Below are 19,947 nucleotides of genomic sequence, written 5' to 3' on the forward strand. Positions count from 1 at the left end.
GACATCATGAAGACTCTCGGACACCCTCTCTTCGTTCAAGCACCATTAAACAAAGCCCTACGTGACAAAGTTCACAAGGCAAGGCAATCAGGCAGACTCCTTCAGGAGTACCTATATTGTGATAGGAAGTTTTAGAAAGTTCAAGTTCACATCCAAAATTAAAAGGGAAAGAGAGAGAAAGATCAGACTAAAGCATCTGTGAACAGACCTATACTTTTTACTGTTTGTAGTTCGACAACTTAAATCAAAATTTGACACTCTTTGAGGTAACATTTTTAAACCACTGTTATTATTTGTGGGTTCTTGGTTACTGTTCATGATTATTTAGTTTTGTTCTTCCACAAACCTCAGAGGTTAAGACTTTTTCATGGAACAAATCTTTCTAGTTTGAAACCATTTAAATGACGTTATGAAAAATACTTAATGGGGACTTCCCTGGTGGCGCACTGGTTAAGACTCTGCCTACTAATGCAGGTGACACAGGTTCGAGCCCTGGTCCGGGAAGATCACACATGCTGCGGAGCAACTAAGCCCGTGCGTCACAACTACTGAGCCCATGCGCCACAAGTACTGAAGACTGCATGCCTAGAGCCCATGCTCCGCAACAAGAGAAGCCACCGCAATGAGAAGCCCGCGCACCGCAACAAAGAGTAGCCCCTGCTCGCCACAACTAGAGAAGGCCCGCACACAGCAACGAAGACCCAACGCAGCCAAAAATCAATAAAAAAATAAATTAAAAAAAGAAACTTAATGGCATGGGAAAATGTTCATGATATAATGTTAAGTAAAAGCCCTATACAAAATTGGTAAATGCAGTATACCAACTTTATTTTACAGTACATCTGGTCAAACCTCTAGATCCAACTACCAATCTATGGGAAATGCAGAGGAACACAGTATACATCACCACTGGGGTGCATTCAGCAAAAATCAAGACTGCAGGAAACTCTATAGACAAATGACCCAGTTTCTTCAACATGTAATTTGCAAGGGGGAAGAAACAGAGATGGAGCACCAGCCTGTGACTAAAGAGGTCTTAACAGGAACGTCAAACACTCTCAACGTGGAGACTTGGTTAAATCCTGATTCAATCAAACTGTTAAATATACATATATTATTATGAAACAATTGAAAATACATACAGTGACTAGATAATTGATATTAAAAAAAACTGTTTAGGGACTTCCCTGGTGGCACAGTGGCTGAGAATCTGCCTGCCAACGCAGGGGACATGGGTTTGAGCCCTGGTCCAGGAAGATCCCACATGCCGCAGAGCAACTAAGCCCGTGCGCCACAGCTACTGAGCCTGTGTTCTAGAGCCCGCAAGCCACAACTACTGAGCCCATGTGCTACAACTACTGAAGCCCGCGCGCCTAGAGCCCAAGCTCTGCAACAAGAGGAGCCACCGCGATGAGAAGCCCGTGCACTGCAACAAAGAGTAGCCCCCTCTCACCGCAACTAGAGAAAGCCCGCGCACAGCAACTAAGACCCAACAACGAAGACCCAATGCAGCCATAAATAAATAAATAAATAAATTTATTTAAAAAAATATACTGCTTATTTCTTTAGGTGTGATAATGGTATTGCAGGTTTTTGCTTGTTTTGTTAAGAAGGAAGCAGTAATGCCTACCTGGGACACTAGCCCTTGTCTCTGTTCTCAGCATGCCCACCGCCGTCCAGCCCTCACCACTCACGCCTCAGTGCAGCCTCCTCTCAGGTCATGTGGTGGGCTCATCCCTCTGGCCCACCTCGGGCATGTCGACTACTGGCTACATCTCCCAAGGAACCATGCATCCCACTGCCCCTGTGTTCAGAGCCCACCAGCTGTTGTCTCAAATCAGGGGTTCAACTGACATCCTTATGATTCCCAGACCCAGACCCTACATCCCAGCAAGCTGTCAACCTCAGATGCCACAAATACGCTGAGCTCAGGTTATGTCCTAATCCCTCCTCCCTCACCACTCCACCAAGGACTTTTCTCTCTAGGCAGTAGTCCATCTGGGCAGCACCCGCAGGATGGGTACCATTTCAGCATGACCTCCCTCACCTAAATTAATCAATAGAAGCTTGTAATGATGATCCTTAGACCTGAACTACTAACACAATATTACATTCTGTTGACTACATTTTATGTTACTTAGTACAGAATGTTTATGGATACATTTCATTACTTATGTTCAGCACAGGGGATGAAACAGGAGTTATAAGAAGTTAAAGGCCAACTCACCTCTAAGCATTAAATCTGTTCAAGGATCCTACTCCACTTGCAAAGACAGGTCAGCAAAGGCCAAGGCACTTGAAGATGAGAGCACCGTACAGCGCCTTCATTCACTCAAAGGGATTAAACCTATCTGTCTGGTTTTTTAAGGGTCTAAAGACCAGAATGCTGATGTAGTCTAAAAGCCCCCAAATCAACCCCAAAAGTTGTGGGTCATGAATGCATTGGTAGCTCAATGGAGCCCTCAGTGGCTCATGCTTTTCCCTGAGTCCTCTTGAAAGAAGAGTGATTTCAGACAGCACGGAAGTCACTGTGAGCAGGAAACCTTAAAGGTTGTCTCTTCCATCCAATCATCTAACCTGGAAAAGTCAAATTTTAACTTCATGCAGCTTAGTCCAAGGTCAAAATGGGACCTACCTAGACCCCAGCATCTTTGAAACACAGTATTATTTCCTTTGGAGGACAAACATCAGTTACTACCATTTGGTCTGCACCCAGCTGACACACTAGGAAATTGGCAAGACTTAAATGATCTCTTGGGGTGTTTCATTTGGAAATTATTTATCACATCCAGGCTGAGAGAAGACCATCCTTTTTTGGGAATCAGGTTCCGAATCAGGCAGCTGACCTTGATAGTTGGCTCTACCTCTGTACTCACACTTTCTATCTGGAATTCCCTTCCTTCTCTTTTCAAGCCCAACTGTTTCCCTTCCTTGGGGGATGCATTAAACTCTCCCACTTCTGAGATAAAAATCAAAACGATATTAAATTTAACTCCTAATACTCCAGCACTCTCAAGAAACTATGATATTAAACAAAGGTGTATAATTTCTACTAAGTAATATAGAAATTTGTTTTGTATTGTAGTCAGAATATGCCTCATTGGTTTAAAAAAATGTTTATAAAAACAGGCTTAAGTTGGGCTGTTTATTTAAAAAAAAATCAATAAATTTCACAGACTAAAAAAATTTACTATTCAGAAAACTGGAAACAAAATCTACTAGTCACAATAAAACAGTTTAGTAACATTTTACAGGAGCAAACTATGAAAAACTCTAGGATGATATTAATGAACGATATAATCACCAAAGTGTCAGGATCAGATGGCTTTATTTTTCCAAAAACCACAATATTTTTCTGCCTAGATGAAGGTCTAAGTCCCTCTCTGACTGAAGTAAAACACCTTAACTTTTCCTTCACTGTTTTGACAACCTACACCCACTCACCTAAACTCATTTTATGTTTTGCTTGCTGCTTATTCTACCCATTTTTCTAGTAGAGGGATCTTGTTTGATGTTCCACGACTGCGTCAATCTGGAAAAAAAGTCTTTCCTTAAAACCAGAACCTTAGAAACATGTTCATCTTTGCCAAGATCTATTTTTAAGTTGTTTTAAAAACAATAGTCTGATATTTTTCCAAAAGGTACTTAGAAAGGAAATGTGTCATTTCTTTCAGAGCCTACACTACTACAAGTGCTTTTCAATCTTCCCCACGCTCCTGCTGTGGAGGGCTGCACCATCAGTCTCCTCTGCCCTCCTCGTTTGAGAAGCGTGAACTCATGTAGGGCTGCAGTGTTTTCCATGGAGACACGAGAGGAAGTCTCTCTGTAAGACTATAGCCCCACTGTATGCACATCAAACTATCATCTTATTTGTCTCGTTGTTCAGCACGGTGGATCATCACCCATTTATTTTCTAAATAAATGAAATGCCAAAGTTGGATTGTATTTCTTTACTTTAAATATTTCAGACTGAAATGTGTTTAAAATGTATTGCGGGGCAGGGCTAAGCCAAGGAACAACTGAAAACAGTAATAACATGCCATTTCTAGGGCTCTCATGATTTTCTGTCGGCATTGTACATCAGAGCTAATTCTTTGGCAAGAATTTTGCTCCATAGAGTGAGAAACACGTTTCCTGCCTAATAATAATGGTAACTAATAACAATGATGATGATGGTAACGACCACAATAAACTGATTTAGGAATTCCAGGCTTGGCAATTGACCCTGAAGAAATTTTTTAATAGATGAAAAAAAGAACTACATATTTTAAAAAGTTCATATGAGCATTATTCAAAGGAGTAAAGTTAGGGGAAAATGTTAAATAATGAAATGGATTAATGACACATTCATTCAACTGCCTATATAGTCATTAAAATTAGTTATGAAGACCATAAAACCATGAAAAAAATGTTTATAATATATTAAGGTTTTTTTTTTTTTTAAGCTTAATATAAGATGATAGAACTAAATTCCATAACTGCGCTGAGTCGGGCTGGGCAGGGAGGACAAGGAGGCTGATGAAGGGCAGAAAGACGGAGAGAAGGGAACATGCCTGCGGGGCAGACAAGGACTCTGGTTCCTGGGGGGCGGGGGGGGGGTGGTCCCCAGAGAAAAGATGTGGAGCAGCTGAGAAGCGGAAAACAGCAGGGCCACCAACAGTTAAACACCTCCTCATAAGCCTCGAGGCACATAAGGACTTATCTTGTCTGATTTTTTTTTTTAATTTATTTTATTTATTTATTATTTTTGGCTGTGTTGGGTCTTCGTTGCTGCGTGCGGGCTTTCTCTAAATGCGGTGAGTGGGGGCTACTCTTCATTGCGGTGCATGGGCTTCTCGCTGCAGTGGCTTCTCATTGCGGAGCACTGGCTGGATCTAGGCGTGCGGGCTTCAGTAGTTGTGGCATGTGGGATCAGTAGTTGTGGCTCGCGGGCTCTAGAGTGCAGGCTCAGTAGTTGTGGCGCACGGGCTTAGTTGCTCCACGGCATGTGGGATCTTCCCAGACCAGGGCTGTGTGGGATCCTCCTGGACCAGGGCTCGAACCCATGTCCCCTGCATTGGTAGGCAGATTCTTAACCACTGCGCCACCAGGGAAGCCCCTCTTGTCTGATTTTCAAGGGTACCTATCTCAAATTCTAAATGTAAAAACCGCCCCCTCCCTGGGAGCGTGCCCGTTAAATCCTTACCACTGAGAACAAGTGAGGCTGAGGAGAAAAACGGGGGTCAGACTGAAGGTCTGGAGCAGCTGCAGGCACTAGAATCAGAGGCAGTTTCAAATAGGGCTCGACCACTTTCCTTTTTTCAGTGCAGCAGAGTCTAAGAGGCCCTGTGCCCCCATGGAGTCTGTCAGGGGATCTGCTGCACCCATGGAGGTCAGCGCAGAGGAGTGAAGAGGGCCTGGACACAAGGGCTAGAGGTGCTGGGTGGACGGGGCCTCGAGAGCATCAGTTACGCCCCGGGAGCAGTGAGCAGGGGCACAGTGGGCAGAGCTGGGGCAAAGAAGTCCCGTGCGGAAAGGCAGGAAAGAGAAGACACCAAAAGGCACAGGACTCGATGGCCTGAAAGATACAAGGCGATAAACCGCGCCTCTTTCACAAACGTGTCCCCACTTAACTTCTCAAAGTTCCCAGAGAAGAACGCCAGTGGCACAGACGCTGCCTCCTGCCTTCTGCGTATGCACTGGGAGTCTAGAAAAGCTGTGGTCTGTTGAGAACGTGATGCCACACCCTCAAGGCAAAGATGACATCCAAGACCTCCATTTTATACTTAGGGAGGCAGAAGTCAGGAGGGAGAAAGTCCTAACATCAAAGAAACCAGCAGCAGCCCTGGATCAGATTTTCTAACTCTGTCTACTTATTCTGCCAGAAGGTGATGAAAATTCACATTTCAAAACAATACTAAGGTAAGTAATTCAAAGCAAAGAAGCTTTATATGGTAATTAATTAATATATAGAACAATTTTTTAAAGGGCATTCAGAACACTCTACATTTTATCCTCCAAAGCAGTAACTCCTAAACAATAAGGAAACATGAAGCATTAAATTCCTTTTTTCTCCAAATAAATGCAGAATGTGGAAAAGTCCAGGTCTAACTCCAAAATTCTCACTTAGCTCAAAAAAATCCTGACTTCTGTGCTCAATATGTACAGTGATTCTAACAAAATCTCTCACTACCTCAAGATCAACTGCAGTATACGATACAATATGTAAGTGCTTGAGGTAGCAAGTTGCAAAAATGGGCCCAATTCTTTACCCCTCCCTGCATCCATGCCCTTTACAACGTGACACTGTAGCTCTTCCCATCAAGAGGTGGAAGCTACTTCTCTGATCTTGAAAATGGGCTGCCTGGTGACTTGCTTTGGCCAGAAGAACGTGGTTGTAGCAATGCAGTGCCAGCTCTGAGTAAAGAGGCCCTCTCTTGGAAGCCTACCATGGTTACATGAACAAGAGGGCCTAGCCCGCTGGAGGATGAGAGATGGCACAGAAGAGAGCCCCACTGTGCCAGGTGAAGCCGTCCTCCACAGGGCTGCGGCTAGCAAGCCACGTGAAAGAGACGGGCTAAGAAGAGCAGGGCCAACACGTGTATAAGTGAGCCTGGCTGTGACCAGATGGACTGTCTAGGTGACCCATAGGCTATGATCAATGATAACACTTGTTGTTTTAAGCCACTGAATTTTCGGTTGGTTTGCGACATAGCAATAGCTAACTAATACAATGTTATCTATTCCAAGCAGTATATCTTTAAGAATAGTTATGGGGGCTTCCCTGGTGGCGCAGTGGTTGAGAGTCTGCCTGCCAATGCAGGGGACACGGGTTCGAGCCCTGGTCTGGGAAGATCCCACATGCCGTGGAGCAACTAGGCCCGTGAGCCACAATTGCTGAGCCTGCGCGTCTGGAGCCTGTGCTCCGCAACAAGAGAGGCCACGATAATGAGAGGCCCGCGCACCGCGATGAAGAGTGGCCCCCACTTGCTGCAACTAGAGAAAGCCCTCACACAGAAACGAAGACCCAACATAGCCATAAATAAATAAATTAATTAATAATTAAAAAAAAAAAGAATAGTTATGGGACTTCCCTGGTGGCGCAGTGGTTGAGAGTCTGCCTGCCATTGCAGGGGACACGGGTTCGAGCCCTGGTCTGGGAGGATCCCACATGCCACAGAGCAACTGGGCCCGTGAGCCACAACTGCTGAGCCTGTGTGTCTGGAGCCCGCGAGCCACAACAAGAGAGGCTGCGATAGTGAGAGGCCCGCGCACCGCGATGAAGAGGGGCCCCCGCTTGCCGCAGCTGGAGAAAGCCCGTGCACAGCAACGAAGACCCAACACAGCCAAAAATAAATGAATAAATAAATAAATAAATAAATAAAATTTAAAAAAAAAAAAAGAATAGTTAGGAATTTGACCTTAAAACTGGAAACAAAAACAGCGTTTGGCATTGACCAAGTGTCAAGAATTTCAAAGTACTTAGTAAACATGCAAGTCCACTTTAACTTTTAACTGAGCTCTAGGATCCCCACTTTGCTCAGATGCTAATTCGATTCCCAAGAAACTGAAGACATTACTGTAAAAGCATAAATGAAGTCATTACTCTTAATTAAATATTATTCAATATTTTCATCCTGTCTGTCAAGGATAATAATTCTGTATGTTCTTTTACCTTACTACAGTAGATACATAAAAAGCAGACTAAAAACCAAAGGTTTGATTAAGAAAGAAGTACTTATTCCAGGGAGATTAATCTGTGATCTGCTCAAAGACATTCTTGATGAGGAGCAGAGAGGCTCCTTTTATTTCTTCCAGTCTCTTTGTTTGACTCTTTCAAAGAGCTGACTGATAGCAAGTTAAAGATATACTTTAGGAAATCACCAAGTCTATAAAGCCTCATCTGCTTAAGCTACAGCATACTAGAGCAAAGACAGATTCAAAGCATGATTTTTCTTCTAAAAAGCACTGGCTCTCAAAACAGGAGGCACCTCGTGTAAGTCATGATTAATACCATTTTCAAACCTGTAACTCCATGAGAACATACATTTGGTTCAATACATATTATTTTCTGGTATGATTACCTTGAAAATCATGCCCACACTTTGATAAACAGATTCAAATAGCACACAAGTGTTTCTGTAAAATCACAAGGCCAAGTTCCACCTTGCCGGACACATCAGCATTTCTACAACCAGCTCTTTTTTTTTTTTTTTTTTTTTGGTGAGTATGACTTTTTTTATTCTAACATCTTTATTGGAGTATAATTGCTTTACAATGGTGTGTTAGTTTCTGCTTTATAACATAGTGAATCAGCTATACATATACATATATCCCCATATCTCTTCCCTCTTGCGTCTCCCTCCCACCCTCCTTATCCCACCCCTATAGGTGGTCACAAAGCACCGAGCTGATCTCCCTGTGCTATGTGGCTGCTTCCCACTAGCTATCTATTTTACATTGGTACTGTGTATATGTCCATGCCGCTCTCTCACTTCATCCCAGCTTACCCTTCCCCCTCCCCGTGTCCTCAAGTCCATTCTCTATGTCTGTGTCTTTATTCCTGTCCTGCTCCTAGGTTCTTCAGAACCATTTTTTTTTTAGATTCCATATATATGTGTTACCATAAAGTATTTGTTTTTCTCTTTCTGACATACTTCATTCTGTATGACAGACTCTAGGTCCATCCACCTCACTACAAATAACTCAATTTCGTTTCTTTTTATGGCTGAGTAATATTCCATTGTATATATGTGCCACATCTTCTGTATCCATTCATCTGTTGATGGACACTTAGGTTGCTTCCATGTCCTGGCTATTGTAAATAGTGCTGCAATGAACATTGTGGTACATGACTCTTTTTGAATTATGGTTTTCTCAGGGTATATGCCCCGTAGTGGGATTGCTGGGTCGTATGGTAGTTCTATTTTTAGTTTTTTAAGGAACCTCCATACTGTTCTCCATAGTGGCTGTATCAATTTACATTCTCACCAACAGTGCAAGAGGGTTCCCTTTTCTCCACACCCTCTCCAGCATTTATTGTTTGTAGATTTTTTGATGATTAAAACCAGCTCTTTTAAAAAAGTTCTCAGGGGACTTCCCTGGTGGTCCAGTGGGTAAGACTCAACACTCCCAGTGCAGGGGGCCCAGGTTCAATCCCTGTTCGGGGAACTAGGTCCCACATGCATGCCACAACTAAAGATCCCATGTGCTGCAACTAAGACCTGGCACAGTCTAAATAAATAAATAAATAAATATTTTTTAAAAATTAAAAAAAAAAAGTTCTCAAAAAAACAGCCTAATGGGGCTTCCCTGGTGGCGCAGTGGTTGGGAATCTGCCTGCCAATGCAGGGGACACGGGTTCGGGGCCTGGTCTGGGAAGATCCCACATGCCGCGTAGCAACTGGGCCCGTGAGCCACAACTACTGAGCCTGCGCATCTGGAGCCTGTGCTCCGCAACAAGAGAGGCCGCGACAGAGAGAGGCCCACGCACCGCGATGAAGAGTGGCCCCCGCTTGCCACAACTAGAGAAAGCCCTCGCAAAGAAACGAACACCCAACACAGCCATAAATAAATAAAATTTAAAAAAAGAAGAAAAAAACACCCTAATCATCCCAAAATAGCTAAATTAAAGCAATTTAACCATCTTTAAATTGTAAACTGATATACAGGGGTTATTCAACAAAATGATTTAAAAGAATACAGGGTGTAGCATATGCTACAAATTAATTAAGCCCCAGGCCTGATTTCTTTTAAACTCTGAACAAATAGTAAGTTTGGGGAAATCTGATTTTCCAGTCACTCTTAGGATTGCTGATGTTATTTTATATCTTGGTAAATCACTAAACATTTGTGTTACCTACTACAAAGGATATTTTTTCCTAGTCTGACAGTACCTCCAGGGCTACCTACAAAAATGTGTAATTCTGGTAGTCTGGCTGGTTTCTATAACATTAAAATGTTAGCCTAAGAGGGAGAGGAAAGGATATGGTGCAATCTGCTTTTATCAAATAAACAGCAGTTTCCTTCCAGCCAAGTCCCCTGAACTCTGCCCTCTTCATTACTGCGGCAGAAAGCAGCCTTTCTCCTTTGATAACAAAGGGGGGAAACACTAGATTTTTATTGAATTGATTATCTAAACTGAAAGGCAGAGAAACCAGCCTCTTTCTACAGAGGAGAATCAGACTGGTTTAAAAAAATTAAAATTTCCACCTCCTTCTACAGTCTAGGGAAGGAATCCGGGGCAGCTTCAAGGGTCCATGAGAATGGTGACTCTCAAACTGCAGATCATGTCACGGGCAGATTTTTATCCCGGAGGGAAGGCCACTTGCACTTGTGTGGTACTTGCACCAACCCCTAAATGAATAATGCTGCTCTAGAAGCCTGATGGCTGGGTTTTCTACCTGCAGATGTTTTCTTTTTTTTTTTTTTTTTTTTAATTTTTATTTATTTATTTATTTATTTATGGCTGTGTTGGATCTTCGTTTCTGTGAGAGGGCTTTCTCTAGCTGCGGCAAGTGGGGGCCACTCTTCATTGCGGTGCGCGGGCCTCTTATTATTGCAGCCTCTCTTGTTGCGGAGCACAGACTCCAGATGCGCAGGCTCAGTAATTGTGGCTCACGGGCCTAGTCGCTCCGTGGCATGTGGGATCTTCCCAGACCAGGGCTCGAACCCGTGTCCCCTGCATTGGCAGGCAGATTCTCAACCACTGCGCCACCAGGGAAGCCCTGTTTTCTTTTTTACTTGAGGAACCACTCCTGCTGTTATCTTTTCACTGTTAGCATAAAAGTTATTTTTTTGTGACCTCTGTGCCACCCAGGAGGGTAAAAGCTATCACAACCTTTGAGGAGCAGGGGCAGGAGGATAGGATGGAGTCAATCAATGTAGGGTCCAAGCAACACTGATTCTTGAATTAAAAATTAAAAGTTTCAAACTCTGTTCACAGCCTAGAAGTCTTGAAACGCAAGGTTAAACTAACCTAAAAGAAGCACCGTTGGAGGCCGTAAGGAAGAAGCCTGTTTTTCAATTCTGGTCCATGCTTCTTCATTCCCACCAGGCTTATTTGTTCATTGGTTCACTCAAACTAACATTTGAGAGACCGCTGACCACATGCTTTCATTCTGGGAGTCTGGAATTTCAGCACGTGTGAGGCAGAGGCTGTCTTCATGACCAACTCCTAGTGAAAGCCTTGGGTAGTGAGTCTCCAGCCACCTATCATCGGTCTCCAGTAGATGGTATTTCACACATGTGATGTAACTCACTGCTGGAGGAACGGAGCACCTCATGAGTGCCTCCACAGGGCCAGGACTCTTGGAAGCTCATGCCTGGTTTCCTCTAGACTTCACCCCACGCCTTTCCCTTCATGGATTTTATTTTGGGTTGTCCCACTGTAATAAATCATGGCCGTGAGCATGACTGTATAATGACAGTCCTAGTGAATCAAGGAAATTGGCAGTGGCCTTGGCGCCCCCTAACACAGCAGGGCAAAGATTTTTATAAGGGAAAACTTATGACTGACGTGACTTGTAAGTGACCAAATATGGAAATGACGAAAAGGCATAACTCGAAGACAGTTATAAGAACTTAGGTCTGTAAGTGACCCCCAAAACGGTATTATCCTATTCAGACAGAAGAAATTTCATTTTATTTACACACACACACATACATACCCACAGACACAGTAAGCAGAGACATCTTTAGCTTCTGATGAGGTTAAAGCAATTAAATGGAAAATAAATGGGAATGAAAACAGTAATAGCCAACACACAAAAAGCACTTTATCTGTGCCAGGCACAGTTCAAAGTGCTTTGCATATGAATTCATCTAATTCCCACAAAACCCTGTGAGGTAGGTGCCTTTATTATCTCCATTTTGCAGATGAGAAAACTATGATACAGAGAGAATAAGTAACCTGCCCAGGGTCACATGGCTGGGATTCAAACTCTGGCATTCTGGATCCAGAATCTGTTCTAAACTATGCTATAAACAGAAAATGATCATAACAATGAAAAACTACTCTAACAACAGAGGAATAAATGCTCTCCCACCCAGGCTTCCCGTTTCTCACTTCTTCACTTTATTTTATAACACAAACGAAAGAGTCTATTTTTAGGCACTGCATGACAACAAAAATACAGTGGTTAACATTCTGGTTTTCTGTATAAACTAAAAACTTCCAGCTACGCCAGGTTTCCTCCTAAGCATAACACTTAAAAATCAAGTTGTTTATTTAAGATTGTTTCCATGTGAACAGCTACTAAATATACATTTTTTCCTTCAAACCATCTTAATATGTTTAGAAATGTCTAAAAGGAAACAAAAAATTAAATAGCTGGTGTAACAAAAAAAAAAGGAAGATGCCACCAAAAATATTTTAAAAGTTGATTTTCTATAATCTCTATTATTTACCAGCCTAAGAGCAACATCCTAAAATATCTTAAAACATATGAGATATCTCTTTGTTTGACTTGGGCCAGACAAAATTGAGTTTCTTGCAGAAATCAATCTTGGCCTACAGACCCCTGAAGCAATAGTATTAGCACGCTTTTCTCCAAACTCTATTTTTCAAAAAATGAAGACAGCGGGCCCACAGCCTTAACTTATTGATAAGGCTTTTAATAAAGTTTTTATCTTTAAAAAATGCTATCTATCCTTTTCAACCAACTGACTAATTTTTTGGTGCAGTTCACAGCAAAGAAGTTCAAAAAGCAAACGTGTCGAGGGAATCAATTCCTGCTGCCTCACCACATTTCAGTTCTGTCCTGAAAGCAGAGTCTCATTTTCTGTTTCCCTTTACCAGGAAAATGACTGCTGCGGTTCAAATTCTGAAACGTAATACTGAGGTTATTACTTTTATTTTCACAGTCTCCTGACTAGAAAGACAGTCATACTCCATTGACTCAAGAATATTTTTTTTCACTTTACAAATGTATCACCCTACTTTGCATGCTCAAATATTCTAGTTCCAAAGTGCAAGCAACTGAAAACTAAACTTTAAAAATACTAATTAAGGTTTCATGAAGAATGAAGTTTAAGCAAAAGAGCTTAGGGTACTTATTACTTCAACAAAATAGAAATGGATGCATGTGAGAGTAGCGCCCTTCTCTGTTAACCCTTCATGGCACTGTAACCCCTGAAGGTTTCTGATTAGACCCCTAAGCTCACTGCCCAAACCATTACCAGTGACACCAGGTCCGATGGAATTAAGCTGAATACTCCACATTGGTTTATTACTCCCTGGGCGGGGGGGGAGTCTCTGTATTTAGCTCTATCATATATAGTTTGGTTTTACTGGGAAATAGGTGGGTATATCTAAATGACTCCAGGCAAATACATCCCAGAAGCTGACAAAAAAGAGGACAACGTATAAACAGTATTCTCTCCCAGTGGGCTTCCACAGGCAAGCACCATGACGGGTAATTCTCCGTTTGCGTAGAGCAGTGGTCCTCAAAGTTTGGTTCCTAGACCAGCAGCATCAGCATGTGGAACTTGGCAGAAATGCAAACTCTCAGGCCCTGCCCCAGACTTACTGAACCAGAATCTCTGTGTTTTAACAAGATTTATCTCCATACGACTCTGATACACACTCAAGTTTGAGAACCACTGTCTAGAGAGACCAGATAAACAAGTACATTAAGCCTAGACCAGGGTTTCTCAACCTGGGCATTATTGACATTTGGGGCTGCCTAATCCTTTTTCATGAGGGTCTGTCCTGTGCATTAAAGGATGTTGAGCATCCTCTACTCACTAGATGCCAGGAGTACCCTCCCCCAGTTATGACAACCAAAATGTCTCCAGATATTGCCAAATGTCCCGGGGGGAGGGGAGAGGGGGGAGGGAGGAGGGGAGGGGGGAGGGGGAGGGGGAGGGGGAGGGGAGGGGGAGGGGTGGGGAGGGGGGAGGGGGGAGGGTGTGGAAGGCAGAATCCTAGCATTTTACACTTGCTGCCAGAGTAGACAATCACTGACACTGCCTGGACTCAGGTTTTCCAAATGTGTAGAACTAGGGCCACGGCAGAAAGAACTGGGGCCTCAGAGTCAGACCTGGGTTCAAATCGCAGTCCTATCATTTACCAGCTACATGACCTTGGGTACTTACTCAGTGTCCTTTGTGCCCCAGTTTTCTAAATGGTCAAATGCCCGTTACAATAAGATGCCTACACCAAATGTTCCATAAAACTCCCAGCGGGGCCTGGGGCAGCGCCTGCAATTAAATGCATTGCTATTTCTGCAGTGAAACAAATGAATATTCACACCACATGGGACAAATAAAGATTACAAATAGTCTCAACTATATAGGTCAAGTTTTAGCACCAATGAGTTTTCAGGCCTAACTCACACAAAAAAACAAACAAAAGCACATTTGACTTTTTAAATGCTTTGAATTTTGGAACTGCTGATAAGACTAGGTGACTGAACCCACCTCACAGGGAGATGTGATTATCGGATGCAGTCACGTACATTGGTCCACTCTTCTGTACTGAGAGAGGAAAGGGACTTTTAAAAGGTTAACTATTGTTATTTCTCAAGTACAAATTCTGATCATGTCATTTGCTTGCTTTGAACTCTTTGATGGTCCCCCACTGCTTGCAAACTGAAGTCCAAATTCTCCTGTCCTTTCCCTCTGCCTGGACCAGGGTCACACAGACCATTCCTCTCTCCAGTGATTTCTCCTCTGGGAGGCTTTCCTTGAAACCCAGCCCTCACCCAAGGATACTCCTTCCTCTGTGTCTCCCCAGCACCCAGGAAGCTGAGAGCACATGGCCATCTCTTCACCACAACATCCAGCCCTTTGGAAAAAACAATTTCAGCGTCAGTTTTTTCTACCCACTGGTCTAGCATGGGCCCGGCATACAGTAAGTGTCCAATAAATGCTTGTTTGATGAATTAGGGCGGTCAGTGTTCTATTTCCTCAACAAGCTGGTTCTATCAGGTCAGAGGCCATAAAATCAATGATTCCTAAGTTATATAAGGGCGGGTGCTATGACTTTTGATCCTTGTTCTATCTCTAGGGCCTGGCACTCAGTAAGTACAGTATTGCTAAATATAGAAATGAGTGAATAAATAAATGATTGAAGAATATGACACATATTTATGACAATGTAAAAACAAACCACCACATCCAACAACAAAAACCCCATAGCCGTGTGCTTTCGTAAATCTCATAAAGTGTAGCACCTGCTGAAAAGAGTGTCCTACCTTCCAGGACGGTCCATGGGCCTGAAACACAAATTAGAAACCCGAGGCCCCAACCCTCGCCTGGTCCAGTCATCTGCCAGGACCCTGCTGTGCCCCAGTGACAAAATGAGCTGATCTAAGGCTCCCCCAGAACACTTCAGTCCCAGAGCAGCTAAGTAATCACTTTCCATAAAACATTTATCAGCACTGCTCCTGGCCAATAATCTCAAATATTCAGCGACTGACCCAACACACGAGTCATGAATAAAATATTTTACCGAATAAAGACAGCTAACTTGTATAAAGCGTTATCTGCATCTATGTTCATATCATGCAAATATCATTATTCTGTCCTTTGCCTTTTTTTACATTCCCCTCTTCTCCCTGTGGCTCATGCATCCCTCTCTCTCCCATTCCCATCCTGGTGACACACCCACACCCAGGTCCCACCAAGGTCAGCTACGTGTGAATTGCCTGCTCACAATAAACTCACTCAAAAGCAAAATACAAAGGTCAAATAGGCACTGAGGGCTTCAGGTTTCCTCTTTCCATTTGCGACAGGCCCTCAAAGGTACTTATTTCAAAAGATAGATTACAAAAGGCCTCCAGCTTTAAGAGAACAGCAGTACCTTCCTTTTTCCAGAAAGCCTTTCCACTTTTGCAATATCACCATTTAAGACCACTCATTGTAGCAAGGAAACGCAGTTTCTCTCAATAACATCAGTCATTTCCTCCAAATTCCCACAGAAAAGCCACTAACCTTTTAAACTTTTAGGGTTTAAAAAAATACCAAAGTTTTAAAACAAACAACTTCTCTCCGATCCAATCACACAGCCCCAGGAAGACCAGAGAGCTGGACTGGGGAATCCTGGGGTGCATTTGTGGCGTCACCAGTATTTCTGTGCCTCTCCATGGGCCTCAGTTTCCTCTTGGATAGAATGAGAAAATCGTATCAGATCAGTGTTTCCCAAAATACGGTGGGCAAGACGTCGTGTTACAAGATAGAGCTGACTTTAGGTGACACAGATGAACATGTTTTAGCTATTAGTTTAATTTTTTATGGCAAGTGATAACCGGTTTTCCATTAATAGTGGAAATATCAAATTATCTTAAAAATAAAAGTATCTTTCACTGTTCTTATTTTAAGTTTTTTCTTAAGTGAGTCACTTTTAGAAAAAAAAAAAAAAAGAAACTATTATGTAAATAACAATTCAGGTGGTCCGAGCTGCTGTGATAAAATAACTGATCTAGGGACCTGGTGTGCGCGACACAAACAGAAGTGTAAACTCCAGCGTAAAGCAGAAGGAAGACCGTTGAAGGCCCGGGAGGTTTGTTGCAAGAAGGGAATCACTGGCACCGGGTCCCGCGGTAACCGGCCGCCAGTCCCGGCTCCCAGAGAAAGCGGCTCGGAACTGACCGAGGAGGGGACGCATCCAGCTCTGGGCGAAATCCCACAGAGGAGAGTGCGAGGTGGGAGCGGCGAGAGTCCCAGACTGGAGGGACGTGGCGGGGATGCGGGTCTCGGGCTGGCAGAGCGCAGTGGACGGGGGTGGGACAGGTGTCCCGGACTGAAGGTGCGAAGCAGGTACGGCGTCCCGGGCGGGAGGGGCGCGGCGGGGGTCGAGACTAGAGAACCCAAAAGCGGGAACCCTGGACGGGGGTGGGGCCCAGAGGCCAGAAAGGGCGGCGGGGGCGACAGGCCGCGGGACCCGGGGGCCGTGGACGTCCCCACGAGAAAAGGGACGAGGCCGCCGACCCCACGGTCCCTACCCGGTCGCCGGCGGGAGTCCGGGCGGCCCCCGTCGCGCCTCGGCCCCGCGCTCGACCCTCCGGCCCTACCTGTCCTCGCTGGCTGTGATCACGCCGTCCTCCTTGGGAATGAGCAGCGCGGCCGTGACGGCGTCCTGGTGCCCCTCGATCTTGCTCAGCAGCACCGGGCGGCTGCTCTGCGGCCTGGAGTGGATCTCGGCCGCCATGTTCGCACAGCAGCGGCGGCGGCGGCGGCGGCGGCGGCGGCGGCGGTGGCGGTCTTCGCGGCGGGCGGCCCATCAGCTGATGGCCGGGCGGGGACCTGCAGGTTTCGCTTCGGCTCCTTGGCGGTGAGGGTGCCGCGCCGCCGTAAGCTCCCGAGTGCTGCCGCCAACGATCGTATTGGCTGGGGAAGACACGCAACTAAAATTACTTGGCGGAGAGAGAGGCTCTTAGGGATTTGCCAGAGCAGTGGTGAAACTCACAAAGGTTGAAAAGTAAAGTCATTCACCCAGGAGTGGATTGAGCAGATGGCGGCGAAGAGGAATTGTCCCCCAAACCAGAGCCTTGGGAAAATAATAATACTACATTGTATCCATTCTAAGAAGCCTTTGTTTGGACCACAGCTCCATTTCAGACATGATAAAGTGTGAAAAAATGAGTGCAATTTAGAATCTTTGAAAGGCACTCATTGAGGGGTGACTATATACCAAGCACTATCCCAAAATCTTTACATGGGTTATCTCAATACTGATAACAACCATAAGAGGTAGAGAGATAAGTGCTCTTTTAATCTCATTTTGGAGATGAGAAAACTGAACCATGGAGAAGTTAAATCACTTGCTTAAGGTCACAAAGCTATGAGAAAGAGAAAAGCAGCCCTGGACCTCTAGGAGCTGGCCTGGTACTGTCAGCCAGACTTGGGTGTTGCTAAGAGCTGGCTGGGTGCTCACAGCTGGTTCCTGTGGAAAACATAAACGTCACTGAACCAAACTTGGGTCCATTAGGCCGCAGTGCAGCAAAGCCAGCCTACTGACACCAGGTTGTGGTGAAGGAAAGTACAGCGTTTATTTGCAGGGCACAAAGCAAGAAGAACGGGCAGCTCGTGCTCAAAAGACCCAACTCCCTGATGGCTTTCAGGGAAGGGTTTTTAAAGGCAACATTTGGGGTGTGGGTTGCAGTTTGTGGACTTTCTTCTGGTTGGTTGGTGGTGAGGTAACAGGTTATGTTTCAGAATCTTAAACATCAACCTCTGGTTCCAACTGGTCTGGAGTCTACGTGCTTTTGGTCAGCCTGTAGTCACCATCCTCCACCTGGATGGGGGGGATCTTAGTTTCTGCAGAATACCTCAAAGATATGCATCAGACTGCTATGTCTCTTCCTTGAGGAGGAACAAGGACTCTGTTTTATGGCTAAACGATTGTTTAAGCTATCATTACTTTCCTTGCTTGACTGCTTTTCCTTTGTTTCTGTGTTCCTTCACTCCCCTAATTAGTAACTGAGTCTGCTCTTTGGAAATCAGGGAAGACCTAGTGACTAAAGCCTTTTTCTACAAACAAGAAACTGGGGACATGGAAGGGCTTTTTTGTCCTGCTTGGTTTCAATCCCCCCCTTTTCTTTAATACTCCTCAATGAGAAACTTTCAATACAGAGACACTTCATTTAACATTATTGTGCTCCAACTAGATTATTAGATCATTTATTAGATTATTTCTCTCAAGATATTGCAAAAATACAGTTCCCTGTGCTTTCTTCCATTCCATTTATTTGACTAATGTTCCATGAATTTTCAATACTTCATATTGCAGTGTAATACAAAAACCAATCACAATCCCCTCTCACCTTTTTTTAGAGAACTTGCTTCATCCAGAAATTCATCAGCTTGTTTTGTGATATGTACCAAATCCCTCTTTTCTTCTCTCCCTCCCCATAGGGAACCTTTTTACAAGCTGGAATGAACAGTTCAGATTCTTCCTCTTGAAAAGTTAAGCTAAGAGACCTAAACTGTTGTATGACCTGTCAAAGACAAATAACAGCTAGACAGTAGTTAATAACAGATTTTATTTAGGAACTATTGTAATAAGAGAAAAGGGACCCCAGCATACAACTGGGATCAATTCCCAATATAGCATGGACAAGTGGGGATTTGAAGCCAAGGAGCAGGGTGGGTGGTCAGTGGGTGGAAAAGTACTAAGAGGAAACATCAGGGGTAAAGGAGGAGTCTGGCTAAACCAAGTTGACAGAACTCTTGCAGAAGGCAGGCCAGGGTGATCAGACATCACTGCAGGATAGAGAGGCTTATAAATTTGATTAGATATCAAGGATGATGAGATAACGAGGATGGGGGAGCCTCTCTAAACTGACTTAACAGGATTCTTGCTGAAACTGGGTGATGCAGGCCTGTCAAGGGGGGGACACTGGAACCTAAGATCAAAGCCTTGTTGAGGAGAGGGCTTACAGCAGCCTGACTGAACTTTGGTCAAGGGAGAACCTTTGCCAGATCCTAACATCAGAGATTCTTGAGCTAAGTAGTAACATGTTTGGGTCTGTGTTTCAGGGAGATGAATGTAGGTGAGATGTGCGAGGGAAGAGAGGAAGGTATAAGATTGATTACAATGAAGGCTGATTACAACAACCTGGGAGAGAGGTAGGCTAAGCCATCTGGTATCTGCTTTCAGTCTAAACTGAAAAAAGGCTTGGCAACTAGACAAAAGAGGGTGTTTGTGGAAAAAGGAACAACTGAAGACATAGGAACCCAATCTGGGTGAGGAGGGATTTTAACGCCATTAACAAGGAGACCACAGAAAGAGGTGCCGCTTTCAACACCTAGGTGTTCCGCACCCAACTCAAAATTTGAGAATTCAGACAAGACTTCCTTTGTGATTTAATATTAAATTTAAAATATATATTTACAGTTTGGTAAGAAAGCAATATAATGATATTGCTAAAGAGTGAAAGATTAAAAAAAGACATAAGTCCACTGTTCCCATTTTGATGTATTTTTTTCCATTCTTTCCCCCCCTTTTTTTTTTTTTTTGCTGTA

At 44.0% G+C, this 19,947-nt stretch overlaps 1 protein-coding gene across 1 annotated transcript in view; it reads right to left on the reverse strand.

Annotated features, from left to right (window-relative positions):
• The window catches only part of WDFY1 (WD repeat and FYVE domain containing 1), a 48,808-nt gene extending 31,512 nt beyond the window's left edge, over positions 1–17,296 (reverse strand). The window contains exon 1 of the mRNA XM_007166740.2: positions 16,995–17,296. Coding sequence (XP_007166802.2) covers positions 16,995–17,131 — 137 coding nt within the window. The 5' untranslated portion in view covers positions 17,132–17,296. The remainder of the gene's footprint in view (positions 1–16,994) is intronic.
• Positions 17,297–19,947: the final 2,651 nt, after the last annotated feature.

The sequence above is a fragment of the Balaenoptera acutorostrata genome, chromosome 8, assembly GCF_949987535.1.
Source record: "Balaenoptera acutorostrata chromosome 8, mBalAcu1.1, whole genome shotgun sequence".
Taxonomy (NCBI): Eukaryota; Metazoa; Chordata; class Mammalia; order Artiodactyla; family Balaenopteridae; genus Balaenoptera; species Balaenoptera acutorostrata.